Source organism: Bactrocera oleae, chromosome 2 (genome assembly GCF_042242935.1).
Source record: "Bactrocera oleae isolate idBacOlea1 chromosome 2, idBacOlea1, whole genome shotgun sequence".
In the NCBI taxonomy this organism is placed as follows: domain Eukaryota; kingdom Metazoa; phylum Arthropoda; class Insecta; order Diptera; family Tephritidae; genus Bactrocera; species Bactrocera oleae.
This window is the reverse complement of record NC_091536.1, coordinates 24,271,106-24,296,819: the sequence shown is the minus strand read 5'-3', so window position 1 is coordinate 24,296,819 and position 25,714 is coordinate 24,271,106. Positions and strand designations below refer to the sequence as shown.

Below are 25,714 nucleotides of genomic sequence, written 5' to 3'. Positions count from 1 at the left end.
TCTCCTATGGATAAACTCAACACAATTTGGTGCATATATTGAATATAAAGGATATCAATTCCAGACTCGTACCAAAAGGCATGAATCTTTTGCAAAAATGACGTCGAGTATACGCATCATTACTGCTGACAAGACATGGGTTTATGAATATCACATCAAAACTGTCCAGCACCCTAGCGAATGGCGCTCCTAAAAATTAGCCGAAATCGAAAAACGCAACTCAAATATTTATGGGTTTTTCACTACGATAATGCGCCGTTACATTCTAGCATGATTGTGACTGACTTTTTGGCCAACACAATATGAGAGTCATACCTCATTCACCGGATTTGGCTCCCTGCGAATTTTTTCTGATTTCAAAACTGAAAGCCGAGGCTTATAACAAGTGTATGGCAAATTAGATTAAGCGTTGGCATGCTTTGATTGGCTCAAAAGCAGCTTACTTTGCAGGCGTTAATAAGGAGTAGTATTAAAATACGTGAACTTTTTTTTTGTCGGTTCCGCTTCCACATACTCCTGGGCGTATAACAGCACATAACCAAAAGTACGCGATCTATTCAGTTTGGAAATATTTTATTTTTCTGTAGAATAAAAATATATAATATAATATTATTAACATCTTCTTATCAGTAAGCTACTACTTGTAGTTCCATTATTTCAGTGAAATTATCATACATCAGTTTTTGCTTACATCCCACTGCTACATATACTGAAAGTTATGTAATTGAAATATATTTCTGCTCCAATGAGCTCAATAATAGTCGGCGTATGTAAGTAACTGTTCAACGGATAGCATAATGAATAAGTTTGTGAATGAGTTTGATAAGCTCTTGCGTGTACGTGTGCAAGCTTCGCGTCGTTGAATCTACGCTAAGCGTTGGAGTTTCATTCATTAGCTGAACTCGGATCGATGGGTTGACACAACCGTTGGTCCACTGCTCGCTTACTTATACTGCATTATGAGTTTGAGTTGAGTTGAGTTGAGTTTAGTTTGCGTGGCACAAGTTCCCCCGTGTTTATGTTGGCTTAGCTAAGTTTATACATACTAAACGCTCTGGGGAAATGATTAAAACGCTAAAATTGATTTCCTTGAATTTGCTATTTTGATATTTATACCTTGAACAGGGTACACTACGAAGGGTTGCCATGAAGTTTGTAAAATTCATAAAGAAACGTCGTATACATATAAATGATCAGCGCGAAGAGCTAGTCGGTTTAGCCATGATCGTCTTTACAAAAGCGAACTATTTCCTTAATTTGTGAAATATTGGTCTGAAATTTTGCACTTTCTTTCCCTTTTCTGAATCATCGATATCGGATCACTATAGCCTATAGCTGCCATACTAATCAAATTCATGTATGGAAAACTTTTTTATTTGTAAAGGGTATTATAGCATCGATGAAGCCGAAGTTAACGGGTTTTCATGTTTTAGAATGAATTATTTGACATTTGAAAACCATGTGCTTTCACGCAAAGCTATGGCACCCTATTCACATTCTATAAAAGCTCGAATAACTTAAACATACGAAAGTTGTGTAGTTCTCTAACGTAGGTGTATTCCATTGAAATGCTTGACTTTTGTATGAACCGCTCCTATGCAATGTACTCATTAGTTGCCAATAGAAAACTAGATATATTTATTTCAATTCTCCCAAGTTGCCTTCAAATGGCTCATTGGACTTAATCATTTTTCCGCTTAAACTCAAATGTAACTTCAAACATATGGTACAAGAGTACAGAATCCATTTGGTCGTTGGCGAGTTACTGCCTGTATATAAGCAGAAGTTACAACGAAACTGCTACGCCCTCTCTGCTAAGATATTTCCGCGCAAACAGTAAATGGGACCTAAGCACGCTTAATTGCCATTTGCTCATAAGCCTCGATAGCGCACACACCCACACACAAACGCAATAAAACTTTGGACTGGCAGTAAGCCTTCATCTCAGTCTCTATGCATTACTCAGAACTTTAAAACAAATATTTCCAGCTACTAGATCTACACTGGGTTCCGCTGCGACAACGACTGCAGGTTTCAGCGAGTGCGCCATGGCAACCAGTGCGCAAATTAAATTTACAAGCCCAGGCAGCGTTGCATAAAGCGGAAATGTCACCTTCTCATATTCTCATAAGAGTGCAGCAAAAAAGAGATGCATTCCATTTATTATATTCGTAACAAGTGCTGGCGTAAGTGTGCCGCAGCTGACCTCATTACATTATTCATTATTTCAACGTTGAGTTTCTTTCGCAATTAATAAATAACAGAGTTCAGCTGCTTTGCACCTCCCTGCTACATCGCCGCTGTTCTTCGGCAAGTGCAGCAAAAGTTTCTATCAAATGGCAATAAAATTAAAAGCACACATACGCACACGCATAAGTAATAGCACACATACGTGGGCACAAAATCACACAAGCACACTTGGCAGTGCAAAAGCAATATTTATACTTTTATCAATACAAAACAGCTACCACATCTACATACTATTTGAAAAACTATACTCATGCGCACACACTCATGCGTATTTATTTAGCTCGGTGGCAAGATAGATTCCCGCTGTCAGTTAAAGTTGACCCAAATCGCAACGGTATTTGTCTTTGACTTCCACTTTCGACATCTTGACGTAGACGTGGATGCATTCGCCCGTCCATATGTCGCTATGTCGCTATGTCGCTGTGTCATTTTGTTTTTCTTTTCAATACTTTCTACATGCACTTTATCATTTTCTTACATTTGCGAAATGGCATGTGCGCGGTTGCGTTCGGTGCGCTACCAGCCCCAACCCCAACACACCACACATTTCCTGCACTTTTCACTAGTATCTTCAAACAATTTCTTTCAAATTTTATTGCATCTTCCGCCACTCACTTTGTATTTGCATCCTTCGCTCAGCTACCCACGCTCTTGCAAGTGGTGCAGCTTCGTCTGCTTACTGATTGCGTTGCATAAGTTCAGACGCTGCGAATCGCGCTCGAGGGAATACCTGAACTCAGCCATATACCTATGCACTTAGTCCATTGAGATTACTTTTTGCATTGCATTTCTTGTTATTTTTGTTGATTATATTGAAACAGGTAGCGGTTGATGTGGTATGCGAAATTAGGCCTAGTATTTTTTAGGAGCACTCAGACTTTCGTCAAAATTACACCCGTCGCATACTAGTTCAAAACAGACCAAATAGTTTTTGTTAATCGTGGACCAAAGCCAAAGAAAAGTACTCAAGCTGTTTTCACGGTGCACGAAAACTCTTCCACATCAATTTTAATCTAAAGGGAAAGAAGCTCATTGCATTCAAGAAGAAGAAACCCGTCATTTCGAAAATGCGAAGGAAGAAGATAATTATGTGCAGTGCCATTAGCGTACCCTAAGTAATCGTAAGAGGATTACCGTGATTTTATTGAAATGTAGAAATTAGTCGAAGTAACTTTGATATGGGCGGAGCCAGGTCAACATCACGCTTACGAAAGGGCCACACAATCTGAAGAGCTTTTATATACGAGTATACATATCTCATAGAAAAGTACAGCAATATTAAGCAAAATGTGTAAAAATTTAAACATAACCACCTCCCATGTCATGATTATTTTCGAAAGTACTAAAGATTTGCGATTTTCGTGGGGAAGGTGAAACTATTTAATGCATACATTTTATTTCATATATTTATTATTACAAAAATTAAGCAGACCTGAAAAAGTATATGCACAAGGAAAAATCACATTGATGACTAAGTTAACAATAAAATGTTGAAATAAAGAAAAATAAGTAAAAAAGTGCTTGGGAGGTACTGGACCGAATATATCCATTTTAATACAAGGCTATATTATATAAGTAAAAGATGTCCTCTGAATTTTATTAGCAGCCATAGGCACTGAGACACTCATATTCATATTCGATATAAGGGCATTTCGAGAATTTTTACAAGTGAGGTATACTTTCTCACCGATATTTTCATTGATGTTTATGTTACAAAAGTGAAAGAATCGAATGGATTGTGTTATGCCGGCAGTAGGCATGGTGCGATTTCGATTGCCATCGAGGAATAGTTATGAATCAAGTTTGGTTCAAATTGGTCGATAAAGTTTAATGCTTCGTCCATTTTTCGCTAGAGAGCTATTGCACTTTCAATTATTTTTTCGGTTAGTTTAGTAGTGTGATGAGCTTAATATAAATATGATATAAAAAATTCAAAGATCTAGGTCAAAATCTTTCTTGAAAATGTCTGATGATAACAATTTCTAAATTATTTTGTCACTGTTCGATTGTCAACAATTTGCAAACTTCCTGTTAAGTAAACCGAAATTGTATTCAAGAAAATGCATTAAGCCGACAAACAAACATATGTATGCAGAGTGGCACAAGGCAGGAGAGAAGGAAAGTAGCTAAATGACACCAATTCTATTCTGAACGTTTTCACATAACGGCATTCCAGCTCCGCAATTTGCAAATTCCTACATTTTCCGTACATTTTCTCGCTATTACTGCCATCCTCTTCTGCTCCTACTTTTCTTCAGATGAAATGCGTTTCTGTAAATTTCGCTTTCGCTAGCTTTCATTTCATTCCCACTGACAGACATTGTACATCGAAAGCGCCTCGAAATAGCGCAGTACGTAAGTCATTGAGGCGAAATGGAAAAGCTACATATCTCTTGGCATCTGCAACAACTACGCGCATCTGATCGTCAGTAATTGTGTGCGTGTGCGTGCGCGCTGCTAAACTCACACACGCACACAGACGCACTTGATATACCTCTTCCGCCGCCTTTTGAAAGCTTTTGTAAATTTGTCGCTGCTTGCTTAAAATTTATTCGGTCGGTGCATATTTTATACGCTCTAAGTGCATTGGCAACTCTTGTTCGCGAAGCTGGCAGTCTTGAAGTGCACCGCCGCGCTAACTCTCATGCACACACATGAAGAAGTATGAATGCTTTGTGAAAAGCGTTTAGATTATTTAGCGTGTGATTGCCTCATTTTTGCACATGCTGTTTAAAAGCACATTTTTCATGTTTAGAAGTACATATTTTCAATACCAATAAGAAATCTATTGTATACGTTCGATTTGTATTTGTATACAGAAATGCCAAACAAATCAAAATTGCTCTGTGAAATAGTTAAACCTAAACCTATTTCAAATACGAAATAACATAGAGAACAACAGTTTGGTAGTTGAGTAAAATATTAGCCAAAGCTGCTGTCATTGTTTCATTACCATCTGAGAATCGATACTGAAGCGCAACTAAATCGATCCATCCAATCGATCGGGTCACTTACGCAAATATCAAGCCAAACGATTGTGCTCGAATTGCGGTAAGCCGGCGCAAACAGTGGTCAAGCCAGGATTGACGGTCAGAAAGGTTTTGTTGTGTGTTTGGTAGGACTGACGTCATCAGCCAAACTCTTAGTTTGAATCTGTGCTGTCAACAATTGACCCAGCTGAAGTGAGCAATAGCTAAGAAGTAGTCAGCTTTGACCGTAAGAGAGGATTTGTGTTCAATCGAGACAACGCCAGGCCACACACATTGATAGTAACGCGCCAGAAGCTCCGGTATTTTACTTGGAAAGTTCTTATGCATTCGCCTTATAGTCCAGATCTTCTAACAACTGATTACTATCTGCTCCCGTCTATGACGAATCATTTTGCTGGTGAAAGCTTCGCTTGGGAAAATCGACTTACCCAGGTTTCTATATATTTGGCTTAAATCGTGTCATTCAAACTAAATTTAATAAAACCTTCAATTAAATGCAAAAATATTAGATTAATTTTCATTAAACCTATATTTAACCTATTTCCAATCCATAGTTTTTCCTGAAATCACGCAAATTATATTATTTTCTTATTGCTTTCTGTAGCAACATCGTAATTCCTTTAAGCCACTGAATGCTTCATTAGACTGGAACGAAATTCTCACTAATGATTGAAATGATCCGATTACTTGGAATGCACTGCAATGTACATAACTGACATTTTCCATCGCATTAACGGACCCTTCACATTTATCTCATTTAATTGCACTACTTGTTTTAGCTATGGTAACAAGCGCTCATTTTTTTACAATTGCCGCCCACAACGCCGGTTTTCTGTTTGTAAAAAGTCAACTGCGATAGTTTTTATTAGTACCATAAAACAGAAATAGAAAAATTGTGAAAGAGCTCAGATTCAATTATCTTGGTAAACTTGGCAACCCTGTATTCACATATTCTGCGAATACCTTCAACGGCTTTAGGGGCACACCTAGAATGAAATTAAAAAAAGTCGATTTTTTTTATGCTGTGATAGGTTCAGTTTTTTTGATCTGATCCAAAATCGAATTTTATCAGGCCAAAAACGATCAAAATTTTGCGTAAAATTCAACTATTCTTTGAAAAAATATTGAAATTTTGTCAGTTTCTGATTACTTTTCTCGACAGTAGGCCATTGTACAAACAATATCTACCAGTGCAGATTTTGTTAGGTTTCATCCACGAGGAGTTTCTAATTATTTAATTTCTTTAATATTAATTTATCCCAAAGCCGTCTTTGGTTAGGCTATCAAACTAGATATGCCCCTAATTCCAACTCAATCTTCACTCTGCTTTCAGTTCTCAGGAGCACTCTACTGCCCACTTTTCCATGTTCCATGTCCAGGAGGGACTAGAATATGCTCCGCCAAATTAAATTGTTCATTCATGTTACAAACGCTTGTCACTTGGGTTCAATGACTAACCGAATTTGTATAGATTTACCTAAGGAAAACTAAATGATGGCATATTGCAATTGAACTGCAATTTTTAATCTTTCATCGGTCAGATAATTGATACTCTCGCTACGATTGAGCTTCCGTTTGACACTAGTAACTGATCTAAATTTTGACCAGTTTATACCAGATAGAGTACTCGTATAATATTGGAGTACTTGCTCAAAACCTACTGGCGACTTATTCTGATATTATTCCTAATCTATCTGCAATTTCACTTTTCAGATTTGAGAACACATCTTTAAATAATATAAAATCAAATTTCTGGTGGAGTGGACATTAGTGAAATAAACAAGCACATTCAAAAATCGTACTGTAGTTCAATCTTATTGATGTTTTTCTATCGATTTGAATTGGATTGATAAATTTTACGAGCTCAATGCTTCACGGCGTCGTGTAAACCTTAAATGGAATGCATATGAGCGCATTGAAATACATTTACTCACACTCTGGCAGCATAAGCTAGCGGCACCAATTTGGCAATATAACTGAGAAAAAATTCGCGCTAAGTGAATCGAAAGGCAATTACACGAAAATGAAGTGCTGAGAAAGAGAAGAAGAGAAAAACGGTAAAAATCAAATAATTGCTTATTGGCTGAATGGAGAAAAAGTAAAATGAGTAAGTATGTGAGTAATGCAAAGAGTTGTTTGTTGATAGTTTTAATGCATTGGCATTTTCGACCATTTGCATGAATTGCCTTATATATATATTCACCTATGTATCTGTACGCTAAAAATTTATTTTATCGCTTAGAAACTAATTAAATCAATAAATTCGCTGCTAAGCACTTTTTGAAGTGGACAGGCAATGCATCAACACGAATTTCTGCTGGCATTCACGAAGGGCTTAAGCCAATACAAATAAAAACGAACGAATAATTTATTACTTTCTTGTAGTTACAGTTAGCGGATGGCGGATGGAGTAAATCAACTAGGAATTTCAATCGTTTTAAAAATTAAAGCTCACCGAATAAAGGGCATCTCTGTAATGTATATCAAATGTATATTAAATTTGCCAAAAGTAGGCTTCGAAATTTCAAATTTTATTGCAAAGTTAATTGATGAGATTTACGCAGCAACAAATTAAAGGTTTTTGTTGTTACCTTTACTGCAAACAGCTGGCGAACAACTAATAGCATCACAAACTTCTTAAGTAAATGTTCAAATTGACCTATAAACTTATGTTTGCAAAGTTACAACATTAATTTCAGTGTGTGCTACATGATACACACAAGTGCAATATCTACCTACTCTCTATCTGAAATGAGTACTCTTAGCTTGATGTGTGTGTGTTTGACTTCGTAATGAGGCCAACTGTGCATTGCCCACAAATGAGCGCCAACGAACGCTGGAAGGCAAAACGAATCGAAAGGATTGATAGCAGCAATGTTGTGTGGCATGCAACAAAATCAATGTAATCAATAAAGTACGCGCTAGTGAATAACAATGCCCTGGCACTAGCACAAAGCACTAAGCACTACAATGAGAAACAACATTATAGCAACAACAAAATGACAAAGGCAATAAACAACCCGGTACTCATATCTCCTGAAGATCAAACTAGCAAGTATAGCAAATATATAATGAGCGTATGCACACGTTTACAAAAACATTAGAGTGTCCATTATTTCACAAAATGGTTTGCCATACAAAAATTGTATAACGTATTAGCTCTTTACTTTAAAAAGAAACCGTGCCTAGATCATATTTCCTTTCCCATGCATTTAGCTGGCGATTTTTTTATCTTTTGCATTAAGTCAGAAAATCAACAACTGCGATAAAGTAATATTATAATACAAAATTTACTGCTCTACAAAAAAGATCTTGATGGTTTTTTGATATAAAAACAGTCCTTCAAAAGTTATACGCAGTCAAATTTGTACATCAAATGACCTGAGCATTCATACAAGTGATTTATACATTCTTTGTTACTTATACGACATGGTGTACTGTACGATCACAGTACATATGATGCATAACTTAAACTGCGTAGAACTTTTAAAGCAATATTTTTATAGAGCGAAAACTTTATTAGAATATCAGTTTTTTAAAATTGTAGGTTTATTTGCTTTGGCGATAAAAACTTTATTGTGGAAGATCAAATAATAACATGGAAAAAATTTTATTAATTAGACACGGTTAAAATTTAAAATAAAAAACTTTTTTTGAATAATATTTTTTTGGTCAAAAAACCGAAACTTCAGAGGACATCTGCAAAAAAAGTTACTTGAGAAATAACGAATACCCTAATTTACATATATATATATGGTGAATGCATGTTTCTCATACGCAAACGTACATATTTAATATTGATTGTAATTTGTGCCCTCCAAACTCTGACACACGCTCTCACAGCATTTTTGCTATATATTATATATAGGAGTTGTAGAGGCCTTGTCATTGCGTGTAGCAAGCATTTTCCGCTTTATTTTACTTTTCCTATAAGCTTGCGAGATATTGAGATTTCACCGTTCGAAGTCACTCACTCCACAATCACATACGACTCCGACATTGTCATTAGCTGTAATATATATACTCCGTTTGTTTTGTTGTGGCTGTGGCTGGTGTGATGTAAAGGCAGACTTCAAATGCGAATGGTTCACGTTGCCTTCGCAACTCAAAAATTTCTTTAGAACTTTCTACTTTGATAATCTCTTTTCTTCACTTTAGTGTATATTTTTATACCCTGACTAAGGTATATTAAGTCTGTCACAAAGAAGGTAACGCCGGAGACCCTATAAAATATATGTGTGGTATATAATATAATGCAGCCGAGCTGAGTCGATTTACTCATGTCCGTCGGCCTGTCTAGTCATCTGTCTATATATACGCCAACTAGTCTCTCAGTCAGTTTTTTGAGATATCGAACTTAAAATTTTTCACATGCTTCTTTTCTCCCAAAGAAGCTTAGCATTTGTAGTAACTTCTCTTCTACAAAAAGCTCGTTTAAAATTAAGTTCTTGTAAGAAAACTTTTTTGTTTGACAAACTATCTTTAAGAGATTTTACATATATTATTTGTGGAAGCAACTCTACAATCTACGAATATATTGTGCAGATCGGACCACTATAGCATACAGCAGTCATACAAACTGATCGTGGAAAGTCAAGGTAAAGATCTTCCTAAAATATTCGTATATCAAACAACGTAGCTGTAAAAACTGAGCAAACCGTTCTCTGGCTCTGGCTGAAAATCGTTGGCTATTAGATTTAGTTACACAAGTACCTTGCTATAAGAAATGCACTTGTGGTGGTTATTATAGTTTTGGTGCAGCTTAAGGTAACCTTGTTTATATTTAAAGCTAACAAAAAATATACAAACAATATCATAAAATTAAACAATCTTTTATTTCGCTAGATATGACACAAATACAATACTTTAAACTTAATTGAACCTCACTTGTGAGTTTGGCAAGATTTTTGTAAAATATATTTATTTCATATGAACAAAAGTCAAAAGTCAAGCGATTTCGAATTAAATTTCATATCTTACAATAACTGGAGAAATATGCATTTCAGAAAAAAGAGCAGCATTTAAACTTTACCAAAAATGTTTACTGCAAAAATATAATATTTCTTGACACTCTTGATTAGTTCGCCACAACAGGAGTTCGAAGGTTTGAACACAGCATGCAAAAGCTTTAATATATGAGCAAAATATTTAATTACAATTTATTCTCACTCTAAAATACGTAGAAGGGCAATAATTATAGATCTGTATCTTTTAATTCAAAATGAATTCACAAACGAACATTTTCAAGGAAAATAAATTTGTTTTCATTTGACAAAACAGCTGATAGTTTTGAAATTTGAGCTTAAAAAGAATGCAATGCAAATTGAACCGCTATTAAATGTACATAAGGAAAATAGCAAAATTTTAACAAAAATATTTAAAAGGAAATTTGAAATCACTAACAAAAATTTCCATAACAATTTTCGTATTCTTTAATTGATGTGTAACATTTTTACATTTTTATTTTAAATATATATTAGTATTGGTAAAATAAACATATTGCGCATATCCTGCTTTCAAAGAAAACACAAGCTATTTACCTTCATAGAATGCAATTTGCTAAAACAGCTTGACTTGGAAATATCAAATTCCTTTTAGGAGTTTCACAAATGTCTCAGAACTGGTATTTTTTGCGAAATGCTGCAATAGCTGCGCCATAAATCTCATAAATATGTCACAGTTTACTGCGGCTAATTCCCGTGATGTTTCGCACAACTGTACAAGTATATACTCATAAAACCAATAGAATTCAATTATGCCTGGCAGGTATGGCGAAAAAGTAATATTACAGGGATTAGTGGAATTTGTTTAATTGAACGTTTAGTACGGAATTTTATTACGGATTCCAATTTAACGACATTTCGTGGAAATCGAAATGAAAGTGCTGTTGGCGCTTGAAGAAGTATGCAGTAGAATAGACAGCAAAAAATTGCAATCTCAGAATTCTCGTTGCTAATAATTGATTCTGCGAATACGAAAATATTTTCATTCAAAAAACATGCATTCTAACTAACACACATACATAGAAGATGCAGAACTTCTTACAAGCCCAACTTAAGGCGACACTCACATACATACGCTCATTGTTTACAGCTATGAATAAATATAACTATTTCGAGGCCATTTGGCAAAAAGCGGTTCAAGTTAATCCGAAAAACCGAAATGCACATTTTTTTCAGAAATGTGTAGAATACACAAATAACTGGATATAAGCAAATTTGACGGCAACTACCTTCAACTGCACACATATTCATAAGGGTGGGCAAAAAAAAAATTATACTTTTTTCTTAAGTTACCCAAAATATATGGTCTGAAATTACGAAAAAAATGCTAGTAAAGTTTGAATTCTATTAATATTAATATTAGCAGTTAACATATTGTGATTTTCGATTCGCCATATAAAAAACACAGTAATATTTTCTTATCTTTACTTAATATAGTGAAAAATGAAAACTTATTCATATAGAGAATTTAATGATCTACAAAAAAGGTCGAGGTCAAATTTCAACCTTATAGCGTAAAAGATAATCGATAAATAAAGATATTTAATATATATATTATATTATATATAATATAATAATTTTTATAATTTTTTACATTATTTAAAAACATGCCTCAAAATCATAATGCATATGTTAAATTTTTGTGACTTTCGTAGTTTTTATTCGAACATGGTATATAGCTTAGTATCTTGTTACGAAGTTTGTAGCACCTAGAAGTAAACCCTATAAAATATGTATATAAATGATCAGCATGAGTCGATTTAGCCCTGTACGTCTGTTTGTCTGTATATACGCCAACTAGTCACACAGTTTTTTAGATATCGATCTGAAATTTTTCAAACGTACTTTCTCCCCCAAAAAGCTGCTCATTGTTCGGAACCGCCTATATCGGACCACTACTGTATATATTTGCCATATACACTGAACGATCGGAATCAAGTGTTTGTATAGAAAAGTTTTTCATTTGCCATGTATTATTGGCTAAGGCAGCGGTGCCATATCCGAAATTGTTGAGATCGGATCACTATAGTTTATATTTGCTATACAAATTAACGATCGGAATCTAGTGCTGGTATGGAAAGTTTTGTATTTGGGAAGTTAACGCTTGTTCTTGTTTTTTATTTTTATTTAGTACAATAATTATTATAATAATATATATATATAATTTTTTTGGTAGACCCTAATATAATATATATACGAAAAATATGTGTACAAATAATTATAAGTGTGTTTGTGATGAGCACACCTCCTCGGCTAGTAAGTTTTATCAATAAATTATTGTATTAGACGGAATTTGCAGAAGTGAAAATATGCGCTTAAGCGCTCGTTCGACGGTGTAAGCTCACCTGAAATTTTGTGTGTGTGCGTACAAGCAAATGAAAGCGGACGTGTGCAAAGCACCTATCATTTGAGGACGTGGTATAACTACATGTAGATATGTATATATGTATATGGGTGTCCATGTGTGTGTGTAATCGAGTGCATAAATAAAATTAGATAAATACCACAACTGACATGAGCGATGAAACCGAATTGCAAATGTGCGCAAACTAATGCATATACACCCCAGTGTAAATACGTACGTGAATTGGCAAACAAATCACCGCGAGAACACGAGGTAAGACTCGCCTTCATATACTCACCTACACATTTGCACTTATTCATAGTCATTTATTTATTTGCAAATATATTCTCATACTATTTTTATTAACATCTGGCAATGCCTAACACATTATTTTCATCGTTCGTCTATAAATAATGCTGTTACTCACATACGAAGTTAGGAATGGCGACACAAACACATAAAAACCATATAATCAATAATTCACCTACAAAGGTGAGTGTTTAAAGCAGTATCTGGATCTGGATGGAGCAAATTGAACATTTTATTCATGAAATTTAATTCAAATCGCAGCACATACATAAACGACGTACGAGACGGCAGCACTATGGAGTAAAGCGACACAGTCTAGTTGAGTGTGTAGCGAAAGTGCAGTGAAATACATTAAATTGAAAGAAAACAAGTAGTTGTACTCGTACATAAGAAATAAGTACCGACTCGGTATAGCATAAAGCTAGATAAAAGCGGTCATAACACATAAATGATCAGGGAGACGAGCCGACTTGGTTTAGTCCTACAGTTTTTGAGATATCAATCTGAAATGTTGCGAACGTCCGCCGATATCGGACTACTATAGAATGTAGCTGCAATATATAACGATCGATCAAAATAAAGTCTTTGTGCGGAAAACTTTTTTATTTGATAAAGTATCTTCCCGAAATTCGGCGTATAGCTGCCTGACCGAACAAAATTATGACAAAGAACTTTTATGGGAAGGGTATAGCACCTTCGGTGCAGCCAAAGTTAACGGCTTTTCTAGTTATGGCTTCATTAAATACGAGCGCTTTGTTATAACGGAAACTTGAGCTTCGTTAACTGGTTCCACATTAGTGGCGACCTTCATATGCCAAATATCTATCTAACGGTGTCGAGTTGATCCTAGAGTAGTGCTTGGATCCCATTAATCTCACTTATGGTCTTCAAGGAGGAAATTAGTTGCCATTAAAAACCTCTTCCATTGACTTTTCTAATCACTCTCACTTTGTCATATTCCAAACTTCTCAAGAATCTTAAAACTTTTCCATAAAAAATAAGTAAATAAAAATAAATATTCCACTAAGCGAAGAATAAATCAAAAATATATATAAATATATTAAAACTAAAATCTATCTCTGGTCCGCAGCACATACATATATACTTGTACTTATGTCGTCTCTTCCTCGTTCCATTATATGGAGACAAAAAGTGCCCGTCGTTTATTTGCCACAACACCACCAAATATTAAGCGGTTTCGTACAAATTTTCTAGCAAATGAGTCCGTTAACATTGTATGTGTATGTATTACGTTTTAATTATTTCTTTTATTTATTACAATTTATATTAAGAAGTAATGACTAAAGAAAAATGCCCCAAAAATAATGCCCTTTCAATTAAAAAAGATAGCTAAACAAAAAACAGTAAAAAAGTATGCTTTTACATGGAAAACCAACGCCAAATCGCCTGACTGCATGGACGTAAATTAGAAATCGTCTCGGCAGCTGCTTACATATGGCGAGTGTTGCCGAAACCACCATGTCCCGACTGTGAGGCGCCCTTATTGTAACCCATTTGCAGGTTGAGGTGTCCCTCGTGAGCGCGCAATTGCTCCTCGGTGAACTCGCGCTCATTCTTATCGGACATCTTGGGACCTAGTGAGGGACCAGTGAACTCTGGGTGCTTTTGAGTCTGTTTAACAAAGGGAAAACGTGATTATATATGGGGTGTGTATTGTTTTTGGGAGCAAATGATGAGCTCATTTCAACTTACGATGCGTCCCAGAGCATAAAGTGACAGCGTCACTTGTGGAATATTACGACGTTCGAATAGATCGGCAGTTTGGAAGATTTCCTCTTCGGGCACACCGTATTTCTTGACCGCCGCTTGGAAGCGTTGAATGTTTTCCATCAGCTGGAAGTTGGTGCCACGCTCCTGGATTTTCTTCACGGAGCCAGGTGCCAGTTTGTTGATCAACTTGCAGAGCACAATGCCATCCTTGAGAATATCTTCGTATTGGCCGGCGGGCACTTTCTCGCCCAACACAGCGAAGATCCAGTTGAGGACTTCTTGTTCTTGTTCCTTGTTGCGGGGCTGCAAAGAGCAAGAAGAGAGAAATTTTTAAAAACGATATTAAATATGGTTTGAAAATTGCATGTATGTGTGTGTTTCGCCTATTCACTTGTCAATGAATCAAGCATTATGCCATTTCATACTTTTAGCATGCTTTTCAGCGCACACCCGTAATCAGTTTTCATTTATGTATGTATGTATGTATATATAAAAGCTAATGCCGCATTACACAAATAAATAGTTTAGCTTAATCAATGAAAATTAATTTAGATAGTTTTACAAAAAAAAAACAACAAAAAATAGTAACGCAATATAACTGAAAACGCCCAACAAAACGTCGCCAGCATGTTGCAACCGCACTCCACCATAAATCAAGCGTTGTGACATTGTTGTTGTTGCGTCAGTGGTTGGAAATCAACACTTGTCCGCGAACAGCTTTTGTTGCCATTGCGAGAGCTAATATTTGCCGCAATTAATTAAAATGCAAAGCGTAAATAACAACGCGGCTACGTCTGTTTCGCCGAAAATTTAAATAATGACAACGTTAACAACAAAAACAAAAACATTGTCATAAATTTTATCAAAATAAATAAAATTAATGATCTACAACAAACAAGTATCGTGGTCGGCTCATAAATAGGGTAAATTATCGCCTTGCAACAGCAATACAACAACAACAACAACAACCACTTTATACCGTAATATCAGTTACTCTGCATATATTTGCCGTATCACTTAAAATTAATGAAATTCGAGCAGTGAATTTGCTCACACTTCAATGGCGCGTCGTCTACTGTTTGCTCGTTCCCCGCCTCTTCGCACGCATTCACCGATCTTTTTAGCCTTCTATTCTTTTTTCGTTTTAGTGTGCAAGGAAAGCAGTCCCAACGGATATTTTGTACCTTCATCATCATCATGATGTTTTCACAATTTTCTAATTCAGAAATTTTCTTCATTATTTCGACAAGCTCCTAACGTTTATGTTTAAAATAATTTAAGCGCTCATGTACTCATACTGATTGCCGCTCTACATTTCCCAAAGCGTTTTTAATAGTCAGTCATTTCAAAATAAAAATTTCCATTTTCAATCCATTCATTTATGAAATAGCTCGCTATATTATTGACTGTCACCATTTGATGTGGTTATTTTCAACAACAATCCCTTTACCTGGTGTCACATACCATAGCTAAAAGTGGTTATTTAGTGTGTGCTGTTGGCTTTTAAATTGGGGTCTACCCATATACGTATTATGATTGAACTCGACTCGGAAATCCAATAGCTGAACCCTTAAAAAAATACAAAAGCAAAAAATTTCCAATTTTCTTACGAAAATCATCCCTATAAAGCAATTATGCGCAACATATTGCGTTGGATCGATGCTTTCAATAATTTAATACTGTAAGCATCGGTAATTGTATGAGATATGTTAATAAAATTGGGAGATGAAATCTGTACATATTTTGCCATATCTTGAATGAAACGAATATTAAGATTTCCGCCTGTTCAGTTCTTCTTAAAGCCAATTTCTCATTGCTTATTGTAGCATGGTACAGTAATGAAACCAGATGGGCACGATGCCACATTTACGTAATAGCCTTTTGCAGAGTCGGCACGCATTACATCCCTACATTGAGCAAATTACTGCAGTACCGACGCTTTTGCCTCATGGGCATACCGTTTTGCTTTTACATCAACAATAATTGCTAACATGACCTTAGACAGATATTTTGAAATTGACGTCAGCGCAAAAAACCATTAAAACAACAAAAATACCCATACTTGCTATTAAATTGTGCTCAATCTACAATGCTGCTTATGATAGAAGCCACTTGTTTGCATACACACACTCTGCCACACATTAACATCTGCATAAGCACATGTTTGTATATGCGGGTCTAAAATTATAATTGTAACTGTGTGAATTGGGCCAATGGCTGGCACTCGGGTTTCAATGGCAGAGATTTTACGCTAATTTACGTAGATTTCAAGTACTTTTTGTATTCTGCCGCTCTTATGGCATTGCCTTGTTGCATATTTCCTAAAATGTCTACAATTTATTGTTTTCTCACTTCCAATTTGCTAGCTTTAACCAGCAATAAACATTAAATATTTAACATTGCTTTAAATAAACACAAAAATAATGAAAAACATTCGCAAAAAATTGTGTTTTTCAAAACTCTTTTTGTTTGGTAAATTGCAATATTTTGACCATCAATTACACCAGAGTTCGTCGGGTTAAAATGCCATTTAACTAATTGTGTGGCACACGTGGTAGTTCTAGCGGCAAAATCATACATGCAGTTCCATTTGGTATTTGTCCAAAAAGTTAAAAACTCGATCCAATCAAATATTTGCTAAATGTCATTTGGAGTAAAGTTTTCTGCCAAAATAAATTTCACACAACGGCAAATTAAATCGAAAATTAATTGAATAATCCGGCAGTTACATGCAAGTATAATACAACACTAAAAACAAATTGGCGTAAATGTGCTGCAGATTAACCCCGAAATATTTTTAATATGTTAAAGTTTCATATTACAATCTATGTTTATATAAAATAAACAAATGTCACGCTTTGTTGCGACCAACGTACACTTGAAGTGGTAATGCTCATCAACCTTTAGTATAACTGGAATGAAACTCTTATTTTACGTGCTAAAAAATTTATTTGAAAATCGCTTCAGTGGTTTCAAAACATATAAATTGTAGTTGTACACAAACATACCGTTATAAACATATATTTATATCGTATATGTTTATAACATATCTAAGTAAATAATTCTTCCGTTTACGCACTTTTGTTGAAAATGTTTATGCGTGCACAAAAACAGCATAAATATAAAACAAAACAAGTAAGGAAGGGCTAAGTTCGGATGTAACCGAACATTTTATACTCTCGCAAAGTCAAATAGTATACTCGTTTGAGATTTCTTTGTGGATTGACTGATATTTTCGGTAGAAGGTCAACTATAGGCAATGGGGTCCACATATTTAGTACTTAGGGGCTTAAACAGTTTTGGTTCGATTTAGATAATTTTTGGCCACAAGGTGGCATACTTTAATCGCATTATTCACGCAAGGTTTTATCCCGATAAAGTCATTGTTGCCTGATTTGCATAGTGGAAAGTGAAAGAATCAGATGGAATTTAAAATGGTGTTATATGGGCAATAGGCGTGGTTGTAGTCCGATTTCGCCCATTTTCGCACTATGACATAGAAACATGAAAAGAACGTTATGCACTGAATTTGGTTGAAATCGGTTGAGCAGATCTCAAGATATGGGTTTTCACCTAAAAGTGGGCTGTGCCACACCCACTGACTAATTTTTCACGCGGTTCCTATAAAGCCAATTTATACCATCTCAGAGATAAAATTTAATGTCTTTGGCGTGTTTAGTGCTTGATTTATCGCGCTTTTAGTAGTTTTTAACAGTACCGTTATATGGGGAGTGGGCGGAGTTGCCACCCGATTTCAACTATTTTCACACCGTCAATAGAAGTGCTAAAAACATTTGCTTCTAGTGAATTTTGTTATTATAGCATTAGCGGTTTAGGAGATATGCAAATTAAACCTATTAGAGGCGGGACCACGCCCACTTTATAAAAAAAAGTTTTTAATTCAGATGCCCCTTTCTAATGTGATCCTGTGTACCAAATAACAGTCTTGTATCTTGTTGCGGAGCTTAGTTATGGCAAGTTATTTGTTTTTGATTATTGGCGTTTTGTGGGCGTGGCAGTGGTCCGATTACGCCCATCTGCAATACCAACCGTCTCACGGTACCAAGAAACATGTCTACCAAGTTTCATAAAGATATCTCAATTTTTACTCAAGTTAGAGCTTGCACGGACGGACGGACGGACGGATTTCAACTCGTCTCTTCATCCTGATCATTTATATATATATAACCCTATATCTAACTCGATTAGTTTTAGGTGATACAAACAACCGTTAGGTGAACAAAACTATTATACTCTGTAGCAACAGGTTGCGAGAGTATAAAAAACGAAATAAATATAAACCGTATATAAAAACAAACCTTTGAAAATTGCAAATGGCAATACTGCACATAATTGTGTGCGAGCGAATGCCTCTAAATATTTTCGCTTTAAAACAATTATTTGCCTTCGACATGGGTCAAACATCAATTTGTTATTAGAAAGGGAAATATAATTGGAAATTTTATTGAAAATCAGCGACCATTTCATGCTTTATATGCACAATTATTTATTTTCAATTTTTCCATAACAAAAGAAAAAAGAAACGCTTATTATCTATCATTGTTTCGCTTCAAAACTAGGTCGATATAATCGAAGAAAGAGTTATTGTGATAAAAACTAGTAAAAACACTTTAAAAGCTATTCCTAACGGTAACCATGTGATGATATTTATTATATATAAAGCGAACCAGGATACAGTTTCAAAACTGAGTAACACGACAATTTTAATACACCTGCGATAACTATTTTTTGTAATATAAATTTTTTTAATAATATATAATATATATGTCTATATATTAGGGTGGAGCGAAATATTTATTATATATAAAGCGAACCAGGATACAGTTTCAAAACTGAGTAACACGACAATTTTAATACACCTGCGATAACTATTTTTTGTAATATAAATTTTTTTAATAATATATAATATATATGTCTATATATTAGGGTGGAGCGAAAATTTTTTTTTTTTGTTTAGCCTGAGGGTAAAATTTGTAGATTATAAAAAAGATAATAGATTATAAAATACAATTTTTTTGAGGCTCACTCACTTTTAAAGTAAATTTCGAGTTTTTTTGGTTTCAACTCTTCACATTTATATAAAAATTACTGAATGTGACAGTTTTTAACTCAAAATTTATTTTAACGCTTAAGGAAAGCACATTGTCGTTTAAGAATTTTTTTTAAAACTCTAATAAGGACCACAAAAATTTTTTTTAAGTTAATAACTTTTAATTGGCCAGAAAGAGGACTCTTCACAGCTTCTAGAACTCTTATCAAAAAATGTTTACGAAATTAAACTTTTAACCCGAAATTTACTTTAAAAGTAAAGCCTCTAGATTAAAAAAAAAAAAAAATTCTAACAACATTCATTTTTTGTAATCTACAAATTTTACCCTCAGGCTAATTAAAAAAAAAAAATTTTCTCGCTCCACCCTAATATATATTATATATATAAGTACATATGTACGCATGTGTAGCTGATTTTAAAAATGTTTTGGTTCTCTTAAGTTTACAAAGATTTGAATCTCTTTCTATTCGCTTTCATACAAACCCAAATTAGTTGTGGCACGTTGCCAGTGTTATAATTGTCGCATATACAACCATATGTAAAAATGTATGTATAACCACAAAATCGAGTCAATGAAAATGAAATCAAGCGATTCAAGCAAGCTGAGAGAGCAAATAATCTAATTTAAATTGCCTTCAACACAAAGAGATCACTAAATGGCGTTCAATTCCTAACCGCACACAATCAGCGCTCCACCCTCACGCCGCGTACTCTTGCGCCTGGACCTCGCATAAGGCAGCAGCGTCGAAAGCAAAAAATGTGAACTGAAAATTGGCACGCAATTTTGACAAAAACATACACAGTTAACCGATAAAATGTGACGAAATGATATAAAAAGTTTGATTTTCGCGAAAATTTAAAACATTTTCGACACAAAGCGTCACAAAAGTGATTGGCGAAATTCCCGACTAAATTGAACTGCTTAATTAATTGTACTTTTGAGCGCCTTCGTTTGCATTGTTTGCACTTCCAAATATTTGCTTTAGCATTTAATTTTTCTACATTGTCTAAAAATGTTTTCCTACATTTTTGTTACATGCTGAGCAATGCAAACCGATGTTAGGCATGCGCAAATAATGTACAATTTAATTATAAAATTTCATTAAAATGAAGTCGAATATTCATGAAAAACTCTTAACTCTGTGGACTTTAAACAAGCCACTTAAATTAAACTAGTTATATGTTCCAAATATAATAAATATAAACAATCCACTTTAATTATTTCACAAGATGTTTTCGCACACAATCAATATGAGAAAACAATGAAATATTTTAAACCGGCTTAAAGAAAGATGGATTACAGATAAAAAAAATAGTTAATTGTCTGTAATTGTAACTAATAAAATGATTTGCCGCTTAAGAGGCTTAAAATTTTGAGTCTAAATAAGTCTTAAGAAATTTCTTACCGATATATGAGTACGAGTATGTATATAGATAACTTAAATGTTGTTTGACTTATCAAAACACATTATTAATTGCCTATTTCTATCCCTGCCACTCATGTTATAGTTTTTCTAGCTTTCCGAACCAATGTGCGAAGTGATCAAAGATTCACAATTCGACTACTGAAAATTGTTTTGTTACAATTTTGTACAGTTCCGATCTTAGACCGAAACGAATGGTCCCACATACTCATTCGTTGAGACGACTAAATCATTGTGCACGTTATACATTTGCTTAGCGCAGCTTATTTCAATACCGATCAGGTAAGTTAACATAGTTTAAAATTAAGCCAACTTAATTGTTCTAGTTTTAGTTCGAACAACTGAATTGTCTCACTCGGTAAGTATTTAAACAATGGTTTTTCATCACTACTGTTGCAACGCTTTAGTAACAGTAATGGCAGAGATTCTGAAAAACCGTGTCAATCATTGTCGTCTGTAAACACACCCCCTGTGCGCCCATTGTAGAGAAGAAAAACATTTTTCACGCCTCTACGTTGCAAAAAAAAAATAAAGGGCGTATCGCATTCAATTAAGCACAAAATTGCATTCAACCACATTTCAATTAGTCGCTTCGTCACTGTGTTGACGCATTTTTAAACCAGAATTGTATAGCACTTTTTGTTGTAATGTATACCTATTAGTTTTCGACCACAAATTAAATTTCCATTAAAATAAGTTGGCTGAAACCGAAACGCATGCCATGAAGCTAAAGAAACCCCATGCAAAAATATACGTATTTCTCTGTAATTGAAGCATTTCATCTGTGCTTGCACGCTAATAACGGTATGCCACGTAACGGGCATTACCTGTGCCTGACTATTTCTACGAATTTTCATTTTATCAAAATTTTGTCGTAAGCCCATTCTACTTTGCATATTGTTCACTGTTCGTGGAAGTCGACGAATAATGCCATTGCAGCGCTAATTAACGGTACATAACAGTTATAGATATACAAGTATTGTTGGCCAAGTATAATATGTTTCCAACAATACTGTGCTCGTACACTCAGTAAGTAAAGCAGCCTCATAACTGTATGACCTTGCCACGAAATTAACAAACTAAAATTTGATTAATGCCTGTTATTAAAACTTTTTTTTTTTTTAACAATAACCAAAGCATTAAATGCAGTATTTACAGCTTTAGCATCGTTCATTCATTTTGTTAGCACTAGTTAATAAATTGAGAGGTTTTTCTATGAATAATGTAAAATAGCCAAATTTGATTTGCTTCCAACAAATATTATAATGTTGCACATAACATATCCAATAACATATAGAAGAACAATAATGATTCGTAGATGATTTTATAAATATACACTGGTGGCCTTGCAAATAGAAACGAGAAAGAAATAGCATTAGTTGGGAGGCAATGAGTTTAATTTGAGCGATGGATGGTATTTTAGAAAGTTAGAGCTTAATTTTATACTCTAATCATACTAAAATAATGACCGAAGACGAGTGTATGATATCTTCCTGTAATGATTTCTGACAATTATAAAATATTTTAGATCGCGTTGCACCGTTGTCGTTTATCAATTTGTACGATAAAGTTGTGAGTACATACATATCATTACTCTTACTTTAAAGTTATGACAGTACCGGTATATTGCCTTTATCGAGTAAACCGTTAAATTATATTTTTCTTTCTTCTTTAGCTTAATGTTAGCAAAATTTATTACTTTGCTTTTAGCAATTATTATCTAAAATAAGACAAACAAATTAAAAATATTGATACAATTTAGTTTACATTTATAAGGTCAACAGGGTAGTTTTTAGAAATTTACAACTATCAATTTTCGTGTTTTGAAAAAAATATTTATTCTTTTGTCTACATTTATGTTGTCACCTTCAAAATAGTTCCCATTAGCGTTTCTTCCAATCGTCAAAACACCTATCAAACTCCGTTTTTGCGATAGATAGCGTTTAGCTTTCGGTGACCATATTTGTCCCGGCAAAATCCGGGGCGGTTTTTCTCAGTCATCGATTTTTCCATATTATAATTCACTGAAAATCGCGACATATAGTTGGTGAGAAAACAACACAATTTTATTCAATTTATTCATTTATTTTATTTCTAAGCCCGGGACAGCCGAAACGCTCAACTCGGAATTCTGACTGTCTCGGCCAAACCGGGACGAATGGTCAGCTAGATTTAGCTCTTTCAGCGACGCGTTTTTAATTTCATCTCTACTTATAAAACGGCCCTTTAAGGTTCTCTTTATTTTTGAAAATAGGAAAAGTCACACGGAGCCATGTCTGGCGAATATGCAAACTGGTGCAAGAATTTGCAAGAACAAATTCTTTGACCCATTTCCTTTAATAAACGAAAATCGCAATGCTTATAGCAAACATGTCTAACTTTAGCAGCTACTACAGTGAAAGTTAGCGATGAATATAGCTGAAAATTGTATCGTGCTTCAGGGGCATGTATACCTACATAATAAAAAACATTTTGACAATATATTCTCCAAACCCGAGAAATTTTAATTTTAAAACTCCCTTTAATAATGGTTAAAAAAATCAAATATCATGTCTTCCTGGTATAAAGCTAATATTTTTTGCATTAAATACTGCCACTATGCGTGTGCTCACGAACAACAAAAGCTGTGCAAAGCTATATAAATACTTTTAATGAGTATATATCATTGTATTGCATTTATAATTAAATAATAATTTTTATTTTTATTGCAAATTATTGACAGTTGCGGTTGAATTTCTACTCTGTTTCCACTGTTATGACAAAAAACTGTCTATAAATAATATGTATGTAGGTATATAAGTGTGTATACACGTTTGTTGTTAAATATGAATTTAAAAAACATAAATTCTGTAATCAGTTGCAATTAAATGCATTCAATTAATAATTGAAAAGCGCCATAATTGCAAATGCAAATATTTTATTGTAATCCTACAAACGGTCGTGTGTTGGTGTGTGTGCTTTCAGTTCAGCTTATGTTTCGTTTAGGTGCTATGAGCGATATTTTTTCATAAATCAGTTGTACAAATATTAAATAATTAACTATTTCATTGCGTGATGATTTTTTCGCACTCTACTCGAAACTTCTAACGTATCATTGAATGAGACGCTTTTATTCCTTCGATTAAGTTGAAATTATACAATAAAAACAACTAAGTGCAGAGTTTTCTAACATAGCTTCATCAAGCTCTGATGAAATAAAATAAAAATTTAAGATATTTGAAATTTTAATTTTTTTCCTTTCTCCGGATCTCTTTAACTGATTTAAATAGTTTAGTATGTTGAAGCGTAAATATCATTTGCAGTTTAAGTAACAATATATTTTCCACTATATAAATGTTAGATATCACTTACAGCCATTTTACTTTTGAAAACACTTAAAAACTGTACACTAAAGCGACGATGGAAATATTTTTTGGAATTATTATGATCTCTTGTGAGCACAGCGACGAGTGTCTAACTTGAACGAAGTGAAATTCTCATCTGACGCAAGTGGTCAATGCGAGTTTCCATTTTTTCCCAAAACAATCGAACAAACAAAACCAAAAGTATATGTTTCCCCCAAACTCACATGAAACTAAAAGAAGAAACAGCAACAGTGCCACATTGTAGGCGTAGGCGCAACACACACGACGAGAGTGGGAAATCGAGGCGTTCGGGAAACACGCCTCGGACCATGTAAGAGTGTTCAGATCATATAAAAGGTATAGTATAGATGATCGCTTGGCGAAAATGGCATAATGACGTAAATATATAGGTATGCTTATTTATCTGTGCAAGTGTTTGTGCGCATGACTTCGTTAGAACATACCTACAACAGATTCGAAAACAAAATCAAAACACTAAATATCAATTTGACAGTCGGCATAAACAACTGGCGAAGAGCGAGGAACGTCAAGACGTAAAGCACAAACAGCCAAACACAAAATGTATGCATACATATATATACTTGTATGCGAGTGTAAATGCATGTATGTGTACATTAATGATCTGTTCGAGGCTCTCTTGGCGGGCTGTCGAGGTGAAGGTGATGGCGTTGACATTTTCGATGGTGAAGGCTGTTTGGCACTTGCTGTTTGCCGTTCTATACTTTCTCTTACACCATTCACGGTTGCCCACGCGATCACACATTTCATCGTGCGCAGCACAGCTGACAGCGATTGATCATAAATAAGTGTGGGCAGAGGCGAACCCACATTCGATATTTACGCCAATATTTACAAGTATGCATCGAAGTTTCCAGGTGTGTGTAGGTGTATAGGCTGTGGACATCGCTTGGCTTTCGAACGTAAATATTTACTACAAAACCAAAGTGCTAAGGGATGTGTGTGGGACGTGAAAGTGAGTGAGTGACTTGTTAGCTTCAGATTGTGATGATCTATTTGTCTGTTTGTCACTTCCTATGTCAAACTGTAAAGTTTCTCCTACTTGGTGGTTTAGAAAATATGCGTGAAATTAAACGCCATAATAAAGAGTTTATTGCTTTGTTTTTATAACAGGATATAAATAAGTTTTAGTAGTACGCTTTTTTTTCAATGTTCTCTTTCCTTTAATAACAAAGCGAAAAAACGCAAATAACAAATTATTTAAACAAA

General features: G+C 34.6%; 1 protein-coding gene across 1 annotated transcript; it reads right to left on the bottom strand.

The window, feature by feature from the left end:
- Nucleotides 1-14,129: 14,129 nt before the first annotated feature.
- LOC106616532 (muscle-specific protein 20) lies at nt 14,130-24,636 on the bottom strand. The gene is made up of 3 exons (XM_014233222.3): nt 24,474-24,636; nt 14,610-14,930; nt 14,130-14,528 (listed from the first exon to the last, which is right to left on the bottom strand). Exons 1-3 carry the CDS (start codon nt 24,477-24,479, stop codon nt 14,346-14,348), a joined length of 510 nt encoding a protein of 169 aa, XP_014088697.1. The 5' UTR covers nt 24,480-24,636; the 3' UTR covers nt 14,130-14,345.
- Between the last annotated feature and the right edge of the window lie 1,078 nt (nt 24,637-25,714).

Bases quoted from the DNA above. Each gene is read 5' to 3' on its own strand.
- LOC106616532 (XM_014233222.3), bottom strand. The intron at 14,529-14,609 runs GTAAGTTGAAAT...TTTGTTAAACAG, and splicing joins TTTATGCTCTGGGACGCATC to ACTCAAAAGCACCCAGAGTT.